General features: G+C 42.2%; 5 protein-coding genes across 5 annotated transcripts; 2 read left to right on the forward strand and 3 right to left on the reverse strand.

Moving 5' to 3' along the window:
• Positions 1 to 2,931: 2,931 nt before the first annotated feature.
• EAF01_000730 (uncharacterized protein) lies at positions 2,932 to 3,588 on the reverse strand (the record flags this gene model as incomplete). The annotated part of the gene is made up of 1 exon (XM_038908980.1): positions 2,932 to 3,588. One exon carries the CDS (start codon positions 3,586 to 3,588, stop codon positions 2,932 to 2,934), a length of 657 nt encoding a protein of 218 aa, XP_038775886.1.
• A 5,770-nt stretch (positions 3,589 to 9,358) lies between these two features.
• EAF01_000731 (uncharacterized protein) lies at positions 9,359 to 12,022 on the forward strand (the record flags this gene model as incomplete). The annotated part of the gene is made up of 3 exons (XM_038908981.1): positions 9,359 to 10,141; positions 10,202 to 10,437; positions 10,507 to 12,022. The coding sequence occupies 3 exons, from the start codon at positions 9,359 to 9,361 to the stop codon at positions 12,020 to 12,022; spliced, it is 2,535 nt and encodes an 844-aa protein (XP_038775887.1).
• A 1,091-nt stretch (positions 12,023 to 13,113) lies between these two features.
• EAF01_000732 (uncharacterized protein) lies at positions 13,114 to 15,385 on the reverse strand (the record flags this gene model as incomplete). The annotated part of the gene is made up of 4 exons (XM_038908982.1): positions 13,114 to 13,738; positions 13,790 to 13,943; positions 13,965 to 14,820; positions 14,894 to 15,385. The coding sequence occupies 4 exons, from the start codon at positions 15,383 to 15,385 to the stop codon at positions 13,378 to 13,380; spliced, it is 1,863 nt and encodes a 620-aa protein (XP_038775888.1). The 3' UTR covers positions 13,114 to 13,377.
• A 792-nt stretch (positions 15,386 to 16,177) lies between these two features.
• On the forward strand, positions 16,178 to 16,651 carry EAF01_000733 (uncharacterized protein; the record flags this gene model as incomplete). The annotated part of the gene is made up of 1 exon (XM_038908983.1): positions 16,178 to 16,651. The coding sequence occupies one exon, from the start codon at positions 16,178 to 16,180 to the stop codon at positions 16,649 to 16,651; it is 474 nt and encodes a 157-aa protein (XP_038775889.1).
• A 311-nt stretch (positions 16,652 to 16,962) lies between these two features.
• On the reverse strand, positions 16,963 to 18,063 carry EAF01_000734 (uncharacterized protein; the record flags this gene model as incomplete). Its single annotated transcript, XM_038908984.1, has 5 exons — positions 16,963 to 17,207; positions 17,259 to 17,358; positions 17,431 to 17,564; positions 17,624 to 17,755; positions 17,811 to 18,063. The coding sequence occupies 5 exons, from the start codon at positions 18,061 to 18,063 to the stop codon at positions 16,963 to 16,965; spliced, it is 864 nt and encodes a 287-aa protein (XP_038775890.1).
• Positions 18,064 to 18,474: the final 411 nt, after the last annotated feature.

Here is an 18,474-nt window from a genome sequence, read left to right on the forward strand (position 1 = left end):
ATCAAGAAGACATCGATGAAGAATAGTGTACTTTCCCATGTACGACCTACCTATTTCCATTCATTTCATTCCTCATCCAGTCTGACAAATACTCGACTATCTCAATAGGTATCTATTACTTGCATCCGCACTGAAATGTCTACTCAGATGGAATGCGCAAGGGCTGTGCAATCAGTTGGACTAGATCGGTAAACTTCATGCTTGATGAGATTTATACTTGACTCCCAAGATATATACGATCAGCCATTGAATAAAGAATAGATTCTACAGAATCAGATCCTTAATTACAAACCCAGCTCAACTGATATCAAATCAGCATTTTTCAAACTCGAGCAATTTTCAGAACGGTCGAAAAGTAGATGTGGAGGGAGTACCAACTAATTACATGCTTGACAGATTAAAATCGAAAAGACTAACTTGAAATCCGGGAAGATAATCTTAATTGGGTAGCTGCAATATCTAGATGCTAATAAAGACATTCTACTAACACATATCCCAGGCTAAATTCATTTCAACCATATGGAAAAAGCTAAGTATCCATAAGTCTAGTGTAGGCAATAGTATACTATAGTAAAACTGTGGCGCGTATTAGTATATTGATATGATAGCTAGTGCGTTTGGAAAGGAAATTATATCACTTTCGTCATTATTTTTATATCTAAAAATACTAGCAGTATATTGAAATGTTGGAATCCAATATAGTATATTCATTCCATTCAAATTAGACAATAAAATTCCATTCCTTACTTCAAATTAGAATGAAATCCCTTATTTATAACCTAATTTGAATAGAAATGAATATATTATATTGAAGTCCAGTATTTCAATATATTACTAATAATATTGAATAGCTAAATGATATTAAATACTTTCAGTGACACAGCTTTCAATACTCTATACGGCAATATTTGAAAGAAATTCAATAATTATCATTAAATTGATTCGTATATTGATTACGGGAAATACTATGGCCTACACTGCATAAGTCCACCTTAACAAACCGCAAAATCATAATATCAAAACCATCCTCATTTTCAGTACCAGATATGCAAGAGAAAGAAAGACCTCGCAAGTCGAATCAAAGATATGGGAATGAGAGAAGACGAGAGGGAAACCTCAGATATGCAAGGAACAGTCTCAGATGAGATGAGGTACTAAATTCTAATTAAATAATACTAGATAGATGCAGACCTAGATGCAAAAGCTATGATGGATGATAATTATTAAATTATATATTATATCATATCAAAATCTTCACCATACCCGTTGGGTCAACTCTCCCGATGAACAAATTATAGCTTCGTTACTGGGAGATCTGATACCTCCCTCATGATTGATGAGAATTTGATGCAAGAAATGTATCCCTCAGAATCTATAACACTTTCACATACATCTCTTTAAATCTTTCCTCTGAGAATCTAAGAAGCTTTGCTTACCTACCTACTCAGTACCAGATTGGGTCTGAGATTGGAATTGGGATTGGGATTCGCGGGCAGACAGGTATGTAGTATGTAGTAGAACTGTTCTGTTCTGGGTGCAAAACTAGATTGTAATTTTACGTTGGTTATGAGTATACTGGTTGCTATTGGGTAGGTGGTCATTTATCTATCGGTCTATTTTTCCCTGGGGGGAATTGAGAATCTTGTGGAATCTTGAGGAATCGTAGGTTACTAGGTAACGTTGTTGAAATAGTGTGTCTATCTTTACATGACTTGTTCATTCACAAATATATCCAATATATCCAAGAACTTCGAATGATTTCCACAAGTATCAATTACAACTACAAGTCCATATTCTCAAATTCTCAAATTTCAATCTCAAATTCAAATCTTGAATTTACTTAAACTTTCTCTTTCCCTTTCCCTTTCCCTTTCCCCATTCATTACAAAATACAACACCCTCAAAATATCATCCATTTCTTTCTCTTTAACCCCCCAAACTCCAGAAAAAGCTTTCCCCCTCTCCGATTCTATTTCCAGCACTTCTGTATTTTCATCTTCCATTATATATATATTCACACATATACTATACTTTAAATATCCAAATATCTGATATAAGAAGCACATGTAAGATTATATATATATCCATAAAAACAATTCTTGAACGAGGTACCGGGTTTCAGGAGAAATAGGATAGGGAAAGGAATCAAAAGGTTCCGAGTGTTAAGATGAGTTTTGGGACTTGGGGAGGGGGAGAGATGAGAGAAAAGATTGTGTTGAGGTATTGAGAGCGTTTTTGGGATGTGGATCTTTGGAGATTTGGAATTTGGGATTTGGGCGAGGAAGAGGGTAGGGATTGGGTTGAGAGGTTGAAATGTTAATGTGCGGGTATGATTGATGATTGAGAAGATGTGAAGGGGGTGGAACGAAGTGGATATACAGATTAGAGGGTTGATGTGGAGGTTGAGCTATAGAGTCCAAGGAAGGAGTTTAGAGAATGTTAATCTATGGACAAGGAGGATTAGGATGTAGGTTGCGATTGCGGGGTGACAGCTAGAGAAATGATATATAATCAATGATTTATAGATTGAGCGAGCGTGATAGATTTTAACGTAGAAGTCGTAAGTAATTAGGATTTGTAATGATCATTTAGTAAATAGCAAGAAGAGGTATGTGGTAGAACAACGATGAATGTTTAATTTGAAATTATGGAGTTTGGGTACGAGTAACAAGCACACGATTGGGAATATTCAATATCATATAAGTATTTGAAATTTCAATGCAAGGTAAAAGCACAGAAAAGTAAAAAATTGCATGTAAGATCACGCGTGATATTTGCCTATCTATGTAAGATCTAACTACCTAGTCAAATATGTGTCTGCCCGAAACACAAAAGAGTAAAAATGGTATCATGTAGAAAAAGAAATGTATCATGTACAAAGAAGAAGAAGAAGAATCGTCTAGCACTCCGCGCAGCGAAAAGGCTCTCCTATTAGAATGCCATCGAGGTCTTGGCTTTAGTCCAGTAGGTTAATCGCTCAGGAACAGCGGGATCAACTCCAACGCACTTCATATATGCTTGCCATCCTTCTATGGTGCCTGTTTTAAGAGCCGGTCGAGCATCCGCACAGAAAGTCTTTAAAAACCATGGTGCGCTTCCCCATGTGTACTCATCAACCAAAACCAAAGCTCGGATCTCATTCAACTTGTCATCCGACAAGCCATCGATGGTGGTGGCTGTGGTAATTTTTGCGAGAGGATCTTTGAGGGCCGGAATAGATTGCGCGTACTGGAGATTGTATTTGGCCATTTGCATGTTTTTGGTTCCCTGGCCTGGACGACCGGGGCTGTGGTTGATGTTGTATTGGAAATTCACGCTTTCATACGAAATAAGAGCGATCATGGCGCCTATCTCTCCAGCGGTAAATTCTGCGTTGCCGCAAGCTATAGCAATACCCTTTGCTGCTTGAGCGAGAGTTGCGCACTCAGCTGGGAAAGGTGCGGTACTGCAGTCGGTTAAGGCGTTGGCGATTCCACCAACTATGGTTTCGGCTTGAGTGGCACGTCCAAGGATGAGATTGTTCGATGCAATAGGTGATGCAATGGCGAAGGTCGAGAAAAGTGTGATCTGGATGGTCTTGAACAACATAATGAATGATGTCTGATTGAGGTACTGTGCCTTGAGGTATGGTACTTGAGTTTGAGATGGCGTATGGATTCAAGGGGAGAAAGAGATTAAGGTTGTGAGGATGCGATGCTTATGTAGGTCTAGCAAGGAGGATTGTTCTCGAATTTATCAACCATAGGCTTAAACAATAAGATTGTTTGTAGAATCTGTGTGATTGAACAAAGGAAGAAGGAAAGTCGAGAATGTGATTGTTGATCCTTTTTGTGATTCTGGAAAAGACAAAGAAATGACTGCAGAGAGGCGTTGAATAACAGAGAACAAAGAAACACTTACTCTCAATCACAAAAGAAGTCGATTCACAAAAATTTCTTTGAGAATGACTTCATGGTAATAAAGAAACGTATGATTCCCTCGATCCGATATTTCGGATGAAGAAACAAACACGGTTATACTTGACTGATATTCTGTTTGCGGATGCAAATTACAGAGACATTTAAGTGGATGAGGCTCAAGGAGATCCCAAGTATGTTTAGGTGGCGGAGGTGATTACAGCCAATGCTTTGGATATCAATGCAAGAGTCTGATATCTAAATGTTTCATGTTTCATGTTTCAAGATGAGCGGAATAGTGCAGAACTCCTTGGTCAATGCTGTGTAGCCACGTGATCACACTTTCTGACCTTTGTAGGTCGGAACGTGAGATGGTCTCTTCTCCTCTAATAAGTAAATGGACGTCGAGTTGAGGAAGTGGTGTGTGTCAATTGAAAATTGAACAAACTGAATGATGAATAATTAGAACCAGAAACCCACGATTAGTTTAATAATCTTTCTCCGTGAAAACCTAAATTATCGTTACATCAAGATGAGAAGATGCGCAAATCTCCTTCGTATGTCAATGCTGTGAAGATCATTTACAAGCGGACATTTAATCCCGTGCTTTATGAGCTTGCAAACGGGTCCAAGCAATTAAATTCCGAATAACCGGTACTGAATCGCATGAATTGTCATCGACACGTCGTATTGGAATTGTCTGTTTTTATGAGACACATGTAACTGTACAGTGCACAATGAACGAGGAGAAAAGATTCCCAGATGAAAAATTCATTGCACATTGTACGAAGACTGGAAGGGAAAGCCTTACGAGGAACTTACAGCAGGTGTGGAAGAATGGATCGTAACGATACACTCACTGTACTGTGCTGCCGAAGATTTCATTAGGCGATTGGTCCATCCTACGAGATGCCAGGCACCATGGTTCAATTAAACAACACAGCCTCTTCTCGACCAACAAAAGTTTTCCGAGGTAGATCGCACGAAACATGAATTGGTTGCTTCAAAACTGGCCAGTCGTGGGGGTGGTATATCAATATACGGACAATTGTGAGACTTTGCCATTTTCAACCGCCGTGCAATTGTGAGCCTTTCCCTTGTAGGGCTGGAAAACAACTATTGAGGAACTTTCGCTCGATGCACAAGGGCACATGCTATGTATGGGCTTTACGAGGGCTTAATGGGGGCTTTACAAGGGCTTCACAGAGGCTTCATGAGGGCTTCACAAAGGCTTCACAATGGCTTCACAAAGGCATGAAAGGGCATGAAAGGGCTTCAGGGCAGAGGGGAAAATCTTGATGGCACAACTATGCCGTGCAGCCCATTCTCATGACGAAGATGTAATTTCTGCAGCCCTGCGGCATGGAAAGTGTATGACCAAATCTTCGTCCCAATTATATTTTCCAAAGCCATCGTATTTTGTGGACCAGCATTGACTCATCCTTGCAAAGGGGCCCTCCCGATTTGATGAAGATCAAGCTTTAAACTTTAAAGTTGCGGAGACGTGGTCAAATGGGATTCATCGACCGCCGCCGTCTCGATCGCTTGGGGAATTGAGGAAGAGAGCGTACTACTTAGCACACTTGGGAACTCAATTCATGAGATACCTAGGATCTACAGTCGACGTGTGTTGACGCAGACATGAAGCTTCTCATATCTACATAGGAAGTTGTTAATCGATGTTGAGATCTCTACGGCGTACCATTGTTGATACCTAGACAATGTGACGATGGATAGATATATTGGCACACGTATTCAGACTCGTAAGTCGCCAAGGTTCGCTGACGACAAAGATACCGTATGAAATTCAGGTACTCGGCCAAAAGATGCTGGAAGCAGTATCCAATTCAAAGCAGCATTGAAAATTGATTATGCGGGGAATGGCCAAATATGATGATTATGATAAGTTAACCTTATTATTATTAAATTACATGACGGAAGTAGAAAAACAAAAAAGATTAGATAAGCACGGAAGTACATGGGATTTACCAGTCGTCGAAACTGCCACCGAAGTTCAACGACATTACAGTACTGTATTTCTTTTATTGGTTCTCGCTACGTATATTTGATTCTTTGAAGCAGCGAACGTGGCTTAGATGTGCGGTTTTTCCAGACTTTCCATTTTCTACCGTGCAAAATTGATGAGGCTCTGGGACTACTCGGTGAGTCGAAAGTGGACTCGGAGTGATAATTCTCCCGTCTTACTCCGTTTGCTGTACCCAAACCATACTCCGTCCCTGTATGGTACCGCTCACCAAAATGAAAGGGGAAATGTCCATCATTCGTGTGCATCGTGTGCACACCCCCAGTTCCTGGTGACGGAAAGGGAAAGGACAAGCTTTGAGCCATGCACCTTATTTTCGAACATTCGACGCTCTTTTAGCTTCGATCAGGTGGATTTCCCGTTTCTTCCGTAGGAATGGGGCTCGGGGTTCAGTCATCTTTTGATTCTTGAGATTGCAATGCGGTACATCGTACAGTGTGCGGACAGACTTCAAGGTTCAAAGGTTAATTAAATTTCCTATTCTTATCTTCGCTCTCGCTTGCAATGATCGACAATCGTTTCAATGAATTGACATCAATTTCATACGATAATTAATTTGGTTTGGGTGGAGTCCTCTGTTACCGTGTTACCAAGTTGAGAAAGTTACGTTGAGCACGAAATGTTTTGAATAGAGAAATGAGAAAAGTGGACAGGTATGGCTGTTGATTTGATGATTTTTTGCGGGAATATCTAGGACATCGCATCAAGAATACAATGGGAAAATGGCAAATCGACAGACAGACAGCATCATCGATTCCCAATGAAAGGATCTTTTAATACGCTTAAATAACCAAGGCTTGAGTGATGGAAAGATGGAAATAGCATCCATCGTCTTCCCACCAAACAGTTTAAGCGCGAGACTTCAACAAGGGTAGGTTTGCAAGCAGCAAGAGACAATCTAGCGGGGCCCCCTTGTGAGTGATCATAATGGCGTTCCGTTCCCACGTTTCTTGTGATTCTTACTGTGTTTTGTTTTCTAAATCCACCCAGCTGGGATAACGTATCTTGGGGTTCTGCCACTTTTGGTTACAGATTGAATGATGACCTGGGTATGAATTGCTGGGCATATGCTCGATGAGGATGAGTCTTCATATAGAATGATCCAACTCTAGCTAAATTACTGATTGTTGGGTGTGGTACATGGATTGATTTCATCTCGCGTTATACATGTTACACATATGTTTTTTTTTTTTTTTTAGCTGCGTGGTTGAATAATGCAAAGTTGTTGGCTTAACTACCTGGGTATCTATGCTATGTACGAAGTATACCTATACCGTGCATTGTGTAAATGTATGTAGATACCCTCACACAAAGGCAGCAGGGCTATTTATTGGCCGCCGAAATCACCACCCGACAGGAGGACCAGAGCATAGTCCATGTTCACTTCAGGGTCTGCATTGCGGGGAAGTCATGGACGGCGCCCATATGTTCGTCGAATGGATGAGATACGCGCGAGATTCGAGGGGTTAGATTTCGAATTTGGGATTATGGTGAATCTGGATCTGGACCGCGACTAAAATGTTCGGGAAGGGTCTTCAGAGTTGGGTTGGGGTTGGGGTTAGGGATGTTTCATGAGGGGTTTGGTTTGGGTATATGGGGATGGTGTCAATTGAGATATTATCAATCACCGTGGGATAGTAATCAAATGAGGAGCTCAACAAAATGTATGATATACGAGCGCGATAGGAGGAACGGCATCTCCAAGAAGCCGTTTCCCATTGCTATTTAGAAATCAACCGGTAATTAAGCTTTCTGAGATTAGTTAATAGACGCCGTCGTGGAGATGTTCGAGATTGCACGGAAGAAAAATGGGATGTGATGAGTTTCCAAGTGTTATAAGTTGCAAAGTTTGGGATTCATCTCGGTTTCGGGATCGTACGAGGAATGCCGAAGAGGAAAATTGCTGGGATGGATAATAAGATGGATGTTTGGTTGTTGGATGTTATGTTGTGGTATGGTATGGTATGGTATGGTGTTGAGTTTTGGAGACCTTTTGGGAGACCGTGATTTGGTTTATTGGTGTGACATTGTATGGTGTTGCTGAACCATTGATCGATGGAGGAAGTATCAAGCAGTGATGGTGACATATCTACTCTAATTCTATGCAATACCTAGCGAGTACGTAGTACCTAAAGTATATAAAAATAGAATAGTAGTAGTAAAGGAGAAAGGTCTACTTGTGAAGTGAAGGATGAAAAATAAATGATATCAATTATTATTACAATTGCCACGCCTCCAAATCGATTACACTCACTCCATACAGAGTTACCCCTTGTTGAAGTTGGATTACCAAGCTAACTTCATTTAAGCTCATCCTTGTCAATTCTTCACTGAGCTACAACTAAACTTAACAAGTGACAAGCCCATTCTCACTGTTGCCTAGAAATCAATGGCCGCTTTAATCCATCGACGGACGAGGCGGATCTATGGGCTAATCAACCTCAAAATCTAAATTTCGTATCATCATCTTTCATCCTCACTTAATTAATTCTTTCCTCTCTTTCTCTAACCCATCTCTTCTTCTATCGCTCTCAATACCACCAACCTACCTCTACGCCAAGTTTAGTCAACATCTGACAAACCAGTGCCCCCCGTTATTTAATACCTCACCGGCCACAAATCTACCCAACGCGTTCAACCTCGAATTAACCCAAACAATACACACGTCCAGTGTCATTGTGGTGGTGCTTGTTTCCATTTATCTATCCATCCCATATCAAATTGATCAATCTTGTACCTCATTCGTCAAATTCATTCAAACCTTCTAGGCAACAACCTCACCTCCACACCTTAAACCTTAATCTTGACCCTCTTCTATCCCGACCTTTCGCGCTTCTCTCTTCCCTCTATCTTAGCACTGCCATCAAAAGATCTTTCATGAATCAGAGCTACGTCCGATCAAGGGAAAACAAACATCGCAATACTAAAGAGAAGTCGGAGCAGTCGACACGAACCTCATTGTCGTCTTTTCTGAGTTTGATTGGCTAGATTGTATTGAACCAACTTCGAGAAAGGCTCTCAGCCTCGAAAGTGTTATTGGTGCCGCCAAACTACATTACATCTCTCTACTTATTTGTACGCTTTGATTCATTCTTTCCCCGTACTCTGATCTGCTATCTACTCCATCCACTCTCTCACTTCCAGAGCTTGATTGAGCAATTATATTATTGGTCCGAAAGTCAATTCATATGGATTGATTAATCTCAGCCATACATCTATCTTCTTTCCCACACCGAAGCTACTCGCACCTATTGCATACATTTTATCTTCGTTCACACCACACTCACGCCCCGACACGGATCGATTCATTCTCATTTGTGACTCACATTTCTTGCATGGAATAAAAGTTCCCCAGGGCTAATCAATCTCACCCTAGTCTTCGAACAATTCGCAAGTTCACAAGACCTGACCACTCAGGATGTCGTTCACACATCCCCGAAGAACTACAAAGACCACATCTACTGCTGTGACTCTTCTTGCGAATACCTCAAGCCGGCCAACAGTTAATACAACTATGGCTTCCCTTCGCAAAGGTGCCACTTTCCACTCACCTTCTTCTCCCACAAACGAAGTCGATGGTGCTTTCAATCTCTCAGCTCTCGAACGTTCATTGTCCAATCTTGAAGATTTCGCCGTCGAATCACACAAGCGTCGTGCTGCCGATGTCATAGAATCTTTCGAGCTCACTGCTGCCGGCAATCAATCATCTTCGACTTCACGTCGTCGCTTCCGCGACGAGTCTGATCCCGTTCCTCGTGGTGTCGTCAACGTTGAGAACCCCTCCACCAAATCATACAATACCGAATTGATGGACGGAGTTATGCCATCAGAACAATCTTCCGTTCGACGATCAACACGTCCCCGTCGCACCACACCTAGATATGCAGACAGTGGTCTTGGATCATCCATCGGGTCATCATCATCAGGCAAGAAAGTATTCACCGATGACAATGTCTCCAAATCTACCAAGCCATCCACTATAACTAGATCGGCCGCTGCTCCATCTACAACTATCAAAAGCCTTCCTAGACTTAGTGCTCGCACTACCGCTCGCATTCAAGAGCATATCTTGAAGCCACTTCTAGCAAAGGAGTCTTTCAAAGACTTGCATCCCCTCCTCCAAGACTGTCCAAGACGAATTCATCAGAAGGAAATCGTATCTCTCCGCGACTTGGAGAAGACTTTAATTTTTACCGCACCTGTAAGTGAAATCCATAATGATGTTGCTTGGGAGTTTACTCACTGGTTCTCGCAATTGAAGAAGTACACAAAGAGCGCCTCCTTGTACCTCGACTTTTGTCTGGAATCGATCCACTGCATCCAAGCTACTGTCGAACTTGTCAATGAACGCGACCAAACGCGACCAAACGACCGCCCATATACTAACGGATACTTCGTCGATCTCGTCGAACAGATTAAGCAATACGCTGAACAGGTCCGAGAAGCTAAGGAGAAGGAAGAGAAAGGAGAAACCATTAGCGAGATGGATGCTCACCCGTATGTCTCACTGATTTCTTCATACTCACATGTGAAGTTTGAAAATTTGCTAATCCGTCGGCCATTTAGATCAGATGAGGTCAAGCTTCACGGTGGTCTGACCAGAAATGGTCGACCTGCTGAACTTGTCCGCATCAATAAGAAAACTGGCAAGGCCATTTCCATCGCCACTGGCCAACCAGTTGACATGGATGACGATGACAACAAGTCTATGAGATTCAAGCGTTCCTTGAGTGAAGAAGCTGAAGATGAAGAGTCAGTGATGAGATCGATGGCACGTCGTAAGAAGGATGCGTCTGCTGCTGAGCTCGCCCCTAAATTTTGTCGCGAGAAGGGATGTGACAAGTCATTCAAGCGTCCATGTGACTTGACCAAACATGAGAAAACCCATTCCCGCCCTTGGAAATGTCCCGTCACTTCATGCAAATACCACGAATATGGTTGGCCAACCGAGAAAGAGATGGATCGTCATCAAAATGACAAACATTCAGCTGCGCCTCCACTATTCGAGTGTCACTTTAAGCCTTGTCCATACCGATCAAAACGTGAATCGAATTGCAAGCAACACATGGAGAAAGCCCACGGCTGGGAGTACGTCAGATCGAAGAACAACGGAAAGAACAGACCTGCTGCACCCGCTGTCATTCCTAATGGTCTTCCAACTCCTCAAAATACTATCATTCATACTCCAGGCAGCGATTCTAACCTTGAATCTCCCATCATTGCTGATGATGAGATGCTCTATGAGAACACCTCATTATACACCACCAACCACAGCATGGACTTCTTTGGCCCAGCATACCCTGCTGAAATGAACTTGTTCCAACCCCCACAATCATTGAACATGGAATATTCTCCTATCACGGATAACTCCTTCTCTCCTGATGGACAATCGCCATTTGATGCAAATTCTCCTTTCAATTCCACATCTGTTCTTGGTGCTCAGGATCAATTCCAAGAGACTCTGCAAGCTTACCCACCAAACGATGAATGGGCAGCTTATGAGCAAACGGATCTGTACAGCGCCCCGGCTCAAATTCAGATTCCATCCAATCATCAGATCTACCAAGATCTCATGGGTCAAAATGCTATGGCATTCGAGACATCGGGTGTCACATATCAAACTCAACATCAACAACACCAACCCCAACAACATCCACAATCCATGGCACAAATCTCACCTATCGGTGAAGGTAACACTATGCTTTACACACCCAAATCTATGCAAGACTTTGATGAGGGATTTGAGGACTTTGTTCCAAACAATACTCGCATGACTACCAATGGTGTTCAAGATTTTCAACTCTTTTCTGCACCTCAACAAAGACAAAATAGCAACCCTGCTCCCCTCTTTGGTGAAATCATTCCTCAAGCACCCCTTGGATTCCCTGGAATTCATCCCGAGGATTTGATTGCATTCTATGCTCAAACTGCTGCAAATTCCGCTGCTGGCACGGGCAACCACTTACCACAAAACCACTACCAAAGTCATCAACAATCTCAACCTCAACATCAACAATTGCATCAAAACATGAACATGACGATGGATTGGTCTTCTGATGATTATGGTTACAACAGTCATTGATTCTCACGTGTAAGAAGTGGATAGAGAATGACAACCCCATCTCATAACCTTTTAATTTCCTGGCATTAGCATAGTTGCATTTTTTTATCGTTGGCGCTTGTTAGCACTTTTTCAAATAAGTCTTACGAAAGTTTTCAGACTTGCTGTTCTCTTTTTTCCTCGACAACTTTTTCCTTTCTTGACGAATTGATGAGTCGTAGTTAATGTGTGGGGGTTTCCAAGATGGAGAGGTTGGCTTCGGTCGGATTGCGTGGTCGAAGTGGAATATGATGGATGGATGGGATTTCTTAGATCTCGACGGGTGGTCGACCGTTGCGCCGGGACGGGACTGACCGGGGATATTGTTATCATGATTTTTTTTTTCTAGGAGACAGCAGATGGAAACAGATCTCGCGTTTTACAGTAGCTGATTTGGATGGTTGGTATGGATGGATCTTGAGATTATTTTCATTTGATTTGGCTGGATGGGAGTCGAATTGAATTGAACTGGGGTTTCTACTTAAAGTTCTATCTGAATTGAATGGGTATTGATTGATTGGGAGGAAATGGGTATTGAAATCAGAGAATGGTTGGATGGCGAATAGTGAAGGGAAGGGGAATAGGAGAGGCAAGTCGATGGATTGATTGCAAGGCAAATAGTATTGGAAGAGATTCTAAAGAGGAAAGATACGTAAGATACATGATGAGACAGAAATACTTTTGATAGAAATAAGATTATTATCATATTCATTTATATGACTGATTGAGTTTAGATTGAGTGATTGTTTTGTTACTTGTATATGCGTGTTGTGAATGTCATGACTGGGTAGATGAAGTGAAATGTTTGCGGAATTCGTATATAGTATGTATATCACCCGGCGTCTCCCAAAGGTATCAAGATACTATTATTATTGCGATGTAATATCATGGCACGATTTCTGTTTGCGTGCGTCACTCGTTTTCTTTCAGTTGTTTTATATTGTCGTCTCAGAGAGGTTGCATACGAGGCTGTTGACTATTTCTTTGTGTATTGTTGGATTTGTGATTGGGTTTTCTTTGATGGCAAGGCGCCGGCGTCTAATTAGATGGACATGGGTATGACGGTGGCTTATGCTGCGATCCTCCGGTTCTGGCGGTTTACGTGTCTACTTCTTAAATGTGTGTAGGTGGGGATGTTGAGCTGGGAGTAGTAAGTAGTACATAGATGGCGAATACCGTTGAGTATTGTTTTTGTTTGTTTTTGAGCTCTTTTGAGGGTATGTTGGACTTGGAGAAGGCCCACATAAAATTCTTTCGAAATATTCATCAATGGTTATCCTTCATTTCATCTGAACTCTCATGCTTTCAAAACATAGCTACTCATATTATCCATGAATTTAATTATCCAAATCATCCCAGACCCTTCTCTGAATCTCCGTCGTTGCCCCAACATACACTTCCGAAGGACTATTTCTTGCCAATGCCCAAAAAGCATCTAAGCTCACACATTTCAAGTGCTCAACCAACGGATACAATTCCGTCCACACCAATTGATCTACGATTTTGAACGCACCATTATATCCGTCTGACGAATTCGAAGCCGGATCAAAGTCCGCCGAGACAACATTGAGAAAACCTCGATTGCGACTTCCTGGCGTAGAACCAAATGATGCGAAAGATGCAGAATCGATAACGAGGAAAGTGGTTGTGGATAAATCAGCTGGGATATTTTGCGACGCGATCATGTTTTTGAAGTGTCTGAAAGGGTGTTGGTTAGTTTTCGTCAAGTGTAAGGGAAAGCCATCATACTCTCTAGCATCTGCAAAATCGTCTTCGAAAATACTTTCATCGAGACCCTCGATCCAATGTACAGTCGCTTTTTGCTTCACATGTTCGACGCCTATCATGCCTTCCCATCCACTGTCTAATCCCGATTCTAATCGAGCGAGAAAGGTTTTCCATTCTTCTTCGTTTTATCCCTTACTCATTTTGTAGATGACATATCCAAAGTTTTCAACGCTATTGAATTTTCTTACCCACTCTTCCTCTTCTACTCTCGCAGGATTCAAGATCTGTGGTTGTGCGGCTTGGTGCGCGTCTGCTCTATCTGAGATGTTCCATATGGTTTGCAGAGCTTCATGATTTTGTCCAAAGGAAGAATGTTCATCATTTGCGATTCTCATCTCAGCGGCCTCTTTGATTTTTCGTTGATAGTCTATCTGAAAGTCCTCTCTTCTAGCATTTTGGATACTCTCATATATTGCATTATTTCTTTCCCACGAGCTTTCATCGTCACTGAGTAACCCAGTCACATTCCCTGGTTCATGTCGATATACGAATCCGACAGTATGCGGTACAACATAGAACTCGGTTTCGATGTAGAGATCGAGTATACTGTTTAGAACACGAAAGTGATGCTGAGAAATGAGGGGAGTTCCGGCTTCACCAAAAACAGAGCTCGGTTGACTAAAGAATGCCGAACGAGTTGCGTTATAAAGAGGGAGTAAGTTTGTGAATATAAAGCTGCGGGATTGGAAAGCCATATTTTCGAAGAGATAGGAATGGATGTACTCCTGCCACAGAGCCGGTAAATTATAAGCCGGTTTAGATCTCCCATTTGAAACTTCCAGCGCGTTTAATACATCTTGGAGAATGTCAAATTCGAACCATATATGGTTATAGATATCTCGTAATCGGCCTTGTACACGAGGAGTATGGAGATATTCGAATACGTCTACGATGAGCTGTATTTGAGAGAGGGCTACTTCGATATTCTCTGATTTGGAGAGGCCCATGGACTCCCACCGGGCAGGAGGAATTGGTGACATACCATGCCAAATCTAGAGAAAATTAGTTTAATGTGGTTGTTTAGGATGTTCAGCTAGAGAACTATATTGAAACGGAGGTGACTACTCTTTTCTTCATCATGTCCATATTCCGTTCAATACTCAGTGAATCTAGTGCCGCACGCAAAATATCACTCATCCCAGATGCAGCCATCATGATTCTAGCCAAAGGCGCAGTGGAGAGAGTTGCAGATACACTATCCGAGCCAAGTTGAGTTTTAAACGGTTCTGGCGCCCATTCAACATAGCTCGTCGACAAATATTTCACCATCTCTTCGGGCATGAGAGGTAATTCAGTTTTTCGATTTCCAGGCATGATACCAGACTTGGCAGCGGCAAGGAAATCCGTGACCGTATGAATCTCAAACGGCGAGATAACTGCAACATGACCTGGTGGAGTTGGAGACAGCGAAGGAAGAGCTAGATACATGGATAAAACGACTGCGAGGATCATTGTTAGGAAAACCTTAGAGCAACATCCGCGGGTACACCATCCTTTTCTTGTTCTTATTTGAGGTGCTCCGGCTGCGAGCAACGGCTCCAGAGGTGCGGGAGACATGTTGTGAGCTGGAGTTTTATGCAGAAAAGTTTATTGAATGCTATCTTCTCAGATTTCGGGATGAAATATCCCAACGTGATATTTACATATTGACACGTGACTAATTCGCTGCCATCACATTGAAATCTACAAGCACACTTAGACCAGTTGACATGGAGCTTGCAGAACGTGCTTCTCTGAGATGGATACCTTAGTTCCTATTAGTGAGGATGAACAACACCCAACATCCATATCTGACGGACAATCCCACCCCGCAACTTGAGGATGGAGAATTATGCCATGTCTCACCGCTGTTACACGACCATTTTTGAGCAAACCTAGGTACTCAGAGGAGCTCTACAAGACACTTTGATAATCCAATGATTAATGTTCAACTTCTATTCGAAGATATATCTTTGAATATCTATCTAGGTGCTGACTTAATTGAATAACCCCCGAAATCTTGAATCAAGTTATTTCATTCATTCTTAATTAATTATTTATGTTGAGGTAGGTATTCGAATTCGGTCTGTTTTTTCTCCTCCGAAGAGCGAGCTGAGCTGAAACCTCAAGCTCCCGCAATGCGGGAGTGCGTTTGCTGGGCCCGGGAGCTGTCGATCTCCTAGACCAAACCTTAAGTATATTGGAACTTAAATATCACTTCATCACTCCTTCCCCACGTCATCCAGACACATTGAGTTGATCGTAAAGATTTATACAAATATCAACTATCCATCACTTTCTTCAATTCATCAAACAAACTCTCACTTACCGACTAAACATCATCAGACCAGCAGTTCTCAAGACCCCACAATGCGCGGTCGTGTCCTCCTCAGCCTCTCTGCTTTCGGCCAAGGCGTTACCCCCTTTATCGCAGATTGGAACCACACTCACATTTACAATCCCCGCTGGCCTCCTCATGCCAAATTCCACAATGGACAAACCATGTCATTAGGCGCCCTACTCGGTCTCGTTACTCTCTACTACACCTGGCGCTTTCCACGGATCCCCACACCGAAGTCCAAATCGAAGGTCGAGAAGAAACAGACTCCAGAATCAACAGAGTCAGTGTGGGTGCGAAAGATGACTCGGGATAGTATGATCACGGCTGCGATTGCAGGGAGTTTGTATTGGATCGCGGGACTGTCTGCGATTTTATATCCGGGGAGTAAGGCGATGGATCCAGAGTTTGGGGATTGGGCTCCGCAGATGATCATCTTTCCGTTTTTTATGGGGATGGCTATTTTGGGAGCTTGGTTTGAAGTCAAGGATTTGGATAAGGCGTAAGGGTATGGAGGTTATGCTAGGGAGGAGTGATCAAGGGGTGAAAGAGAAGGAACCTCTTGAGACGGAGGAGAATGAGGCCAACATCTCTGGAGTAGGAGTTAAATGTTCTAAGCTGGTTCGAATATCGGGATGGGGGGAGCCATGAAAACCTCAAGTGGGTTAGGATTTCGGGATTTTGGGCAGGGGAAAAAGCACAATCAACGATTTTCATGAGATATTAGCTACGAGGGAAAGCACGATGGAAACGATGGGATGATTTGATGTATGTCAAATTGAATGATCTAATATTATCCAGGATATGGGTTCCCAAATCATGGAATTGCTGGTAAAACAACTTCTCCCTCTTTTGGCTGCACATCCAACTTACCATCTTCACGCCATGGTGCCTGATGTTTCTCTGCAAACTGCCTTATATCATCAAAATTCTTGCATTTGTGATCACGGTTGAAGTCCGGATATAAGTGAACACGATCTCCAGACTTTGCCCACAAAAATGGGTGTGCTCCTGTATCGGCTGAACACATGAGACTTTGGCGGACGGTGTCTAGACAGTGGTCTAATTTGGTTGTTAGCAACTGAGTCCACAAAATAGTGCTAATATACATACTTATATGTGCTTTCAAGATATATTCTTCATTCTTGAAAGGTCCTTCTCCGAGATTGTGGTAATACTCAGAGTTGTAATAGAGGCCTTGTCGAAGAAGATTCTATGTGTCATTAGCCTTCATTTATGATCTCTAACTTTGCAAGCAAGTGCTATCTAGAATTGGAAGTCTTACCAGACAATGCAATTGATGCATCACCTCTACTATAGCGGGATAACCAGGACCTCCATCTTTCTCATCTACTCGGAAATGATCAAGTGATATTCCGGCTTTGGGAGCATCCTCAGGTGGGATGATTATTGCTTTATCTATTCATGTGTGTGAGCATGAAAATTTATCTTGCTTGAGATAGAGACGGACAACATACATTTCGTTCCAAGATTATGCCATGCTTCATCAACTTCCGGACTAGCATCTTCTCTGTATATAGTGTTGGTAAATAGTGAACCGTTGAATCGAACAGTTTCGTATTCAATGTCAATGTTATCGAGTATAGGACCTGTGAGAGTCAGTCCATTTGTTATGTTTTCAGATAAAAAGTTTTGGCAACTTACTCCAAGTTTGACTTGTGTGCTTAGCACATACTTGGTCTAGATTTCTGAGGGGTTGATGTGTGGTGAGGTATGTTGCGGTGTTTGTAAATAGCGTAACGACAACTATACATGATATCCAGAAACAAGTCTGTTTTTTCGAGCCTTTCGTAGTTCTAGGATTGTCTAGTGACAAATTATGAGATTTCTCAGTCGCCGTGTATTCATTTTCCAAATCAGTGAGAAATGGTACACTTGACTCATCCGAATGTCCCATGTTTACCTCGATTGAACTCAAACTTTGAAGGGTAATTTTGAATGTCAGTAGTACCACTGCTCTGTCTTGTTAAACAGGAAAGTCGATGGTTTCACAAACAGCCATCTGGAGCACCGAACACCGAAAGCCCCTCACCAACCCCCACCCCTCCGCCCCTCCAACGATTCCAAGAAATATCACTATCGACCTTCCAGTTCTAGCATGACAAGCCCATCTTTAGCGACCAGGTCCCCGAACGCCCCATCGTAAGCACTAAATGATCTGATCTCCCAGGACTTCCAGAATGTCGCTCTTGATAAGAACACGAACGATCGACATCTTCACATTCTGTACCAATAGGTTCCGAAGAAAGCAAGATACGTTGATTTACACGCACAAGCTTTTCGTGGCTGAGGATCGTGCATGCATATT

This window comes from Botrytis porri (assembly GCF_014898465.1).
Source record: "Botrytis porri strain MUCL 3234 chromosome Unknown BPOR_001, whole genome shotgun sequence".
Lineage (NCBI taxonomy): Eukaryota > Fungi > Ascomycota > Leotiomycetes > Helotiales > Sclerotiniaceae > Botrytis > Botrytis porri.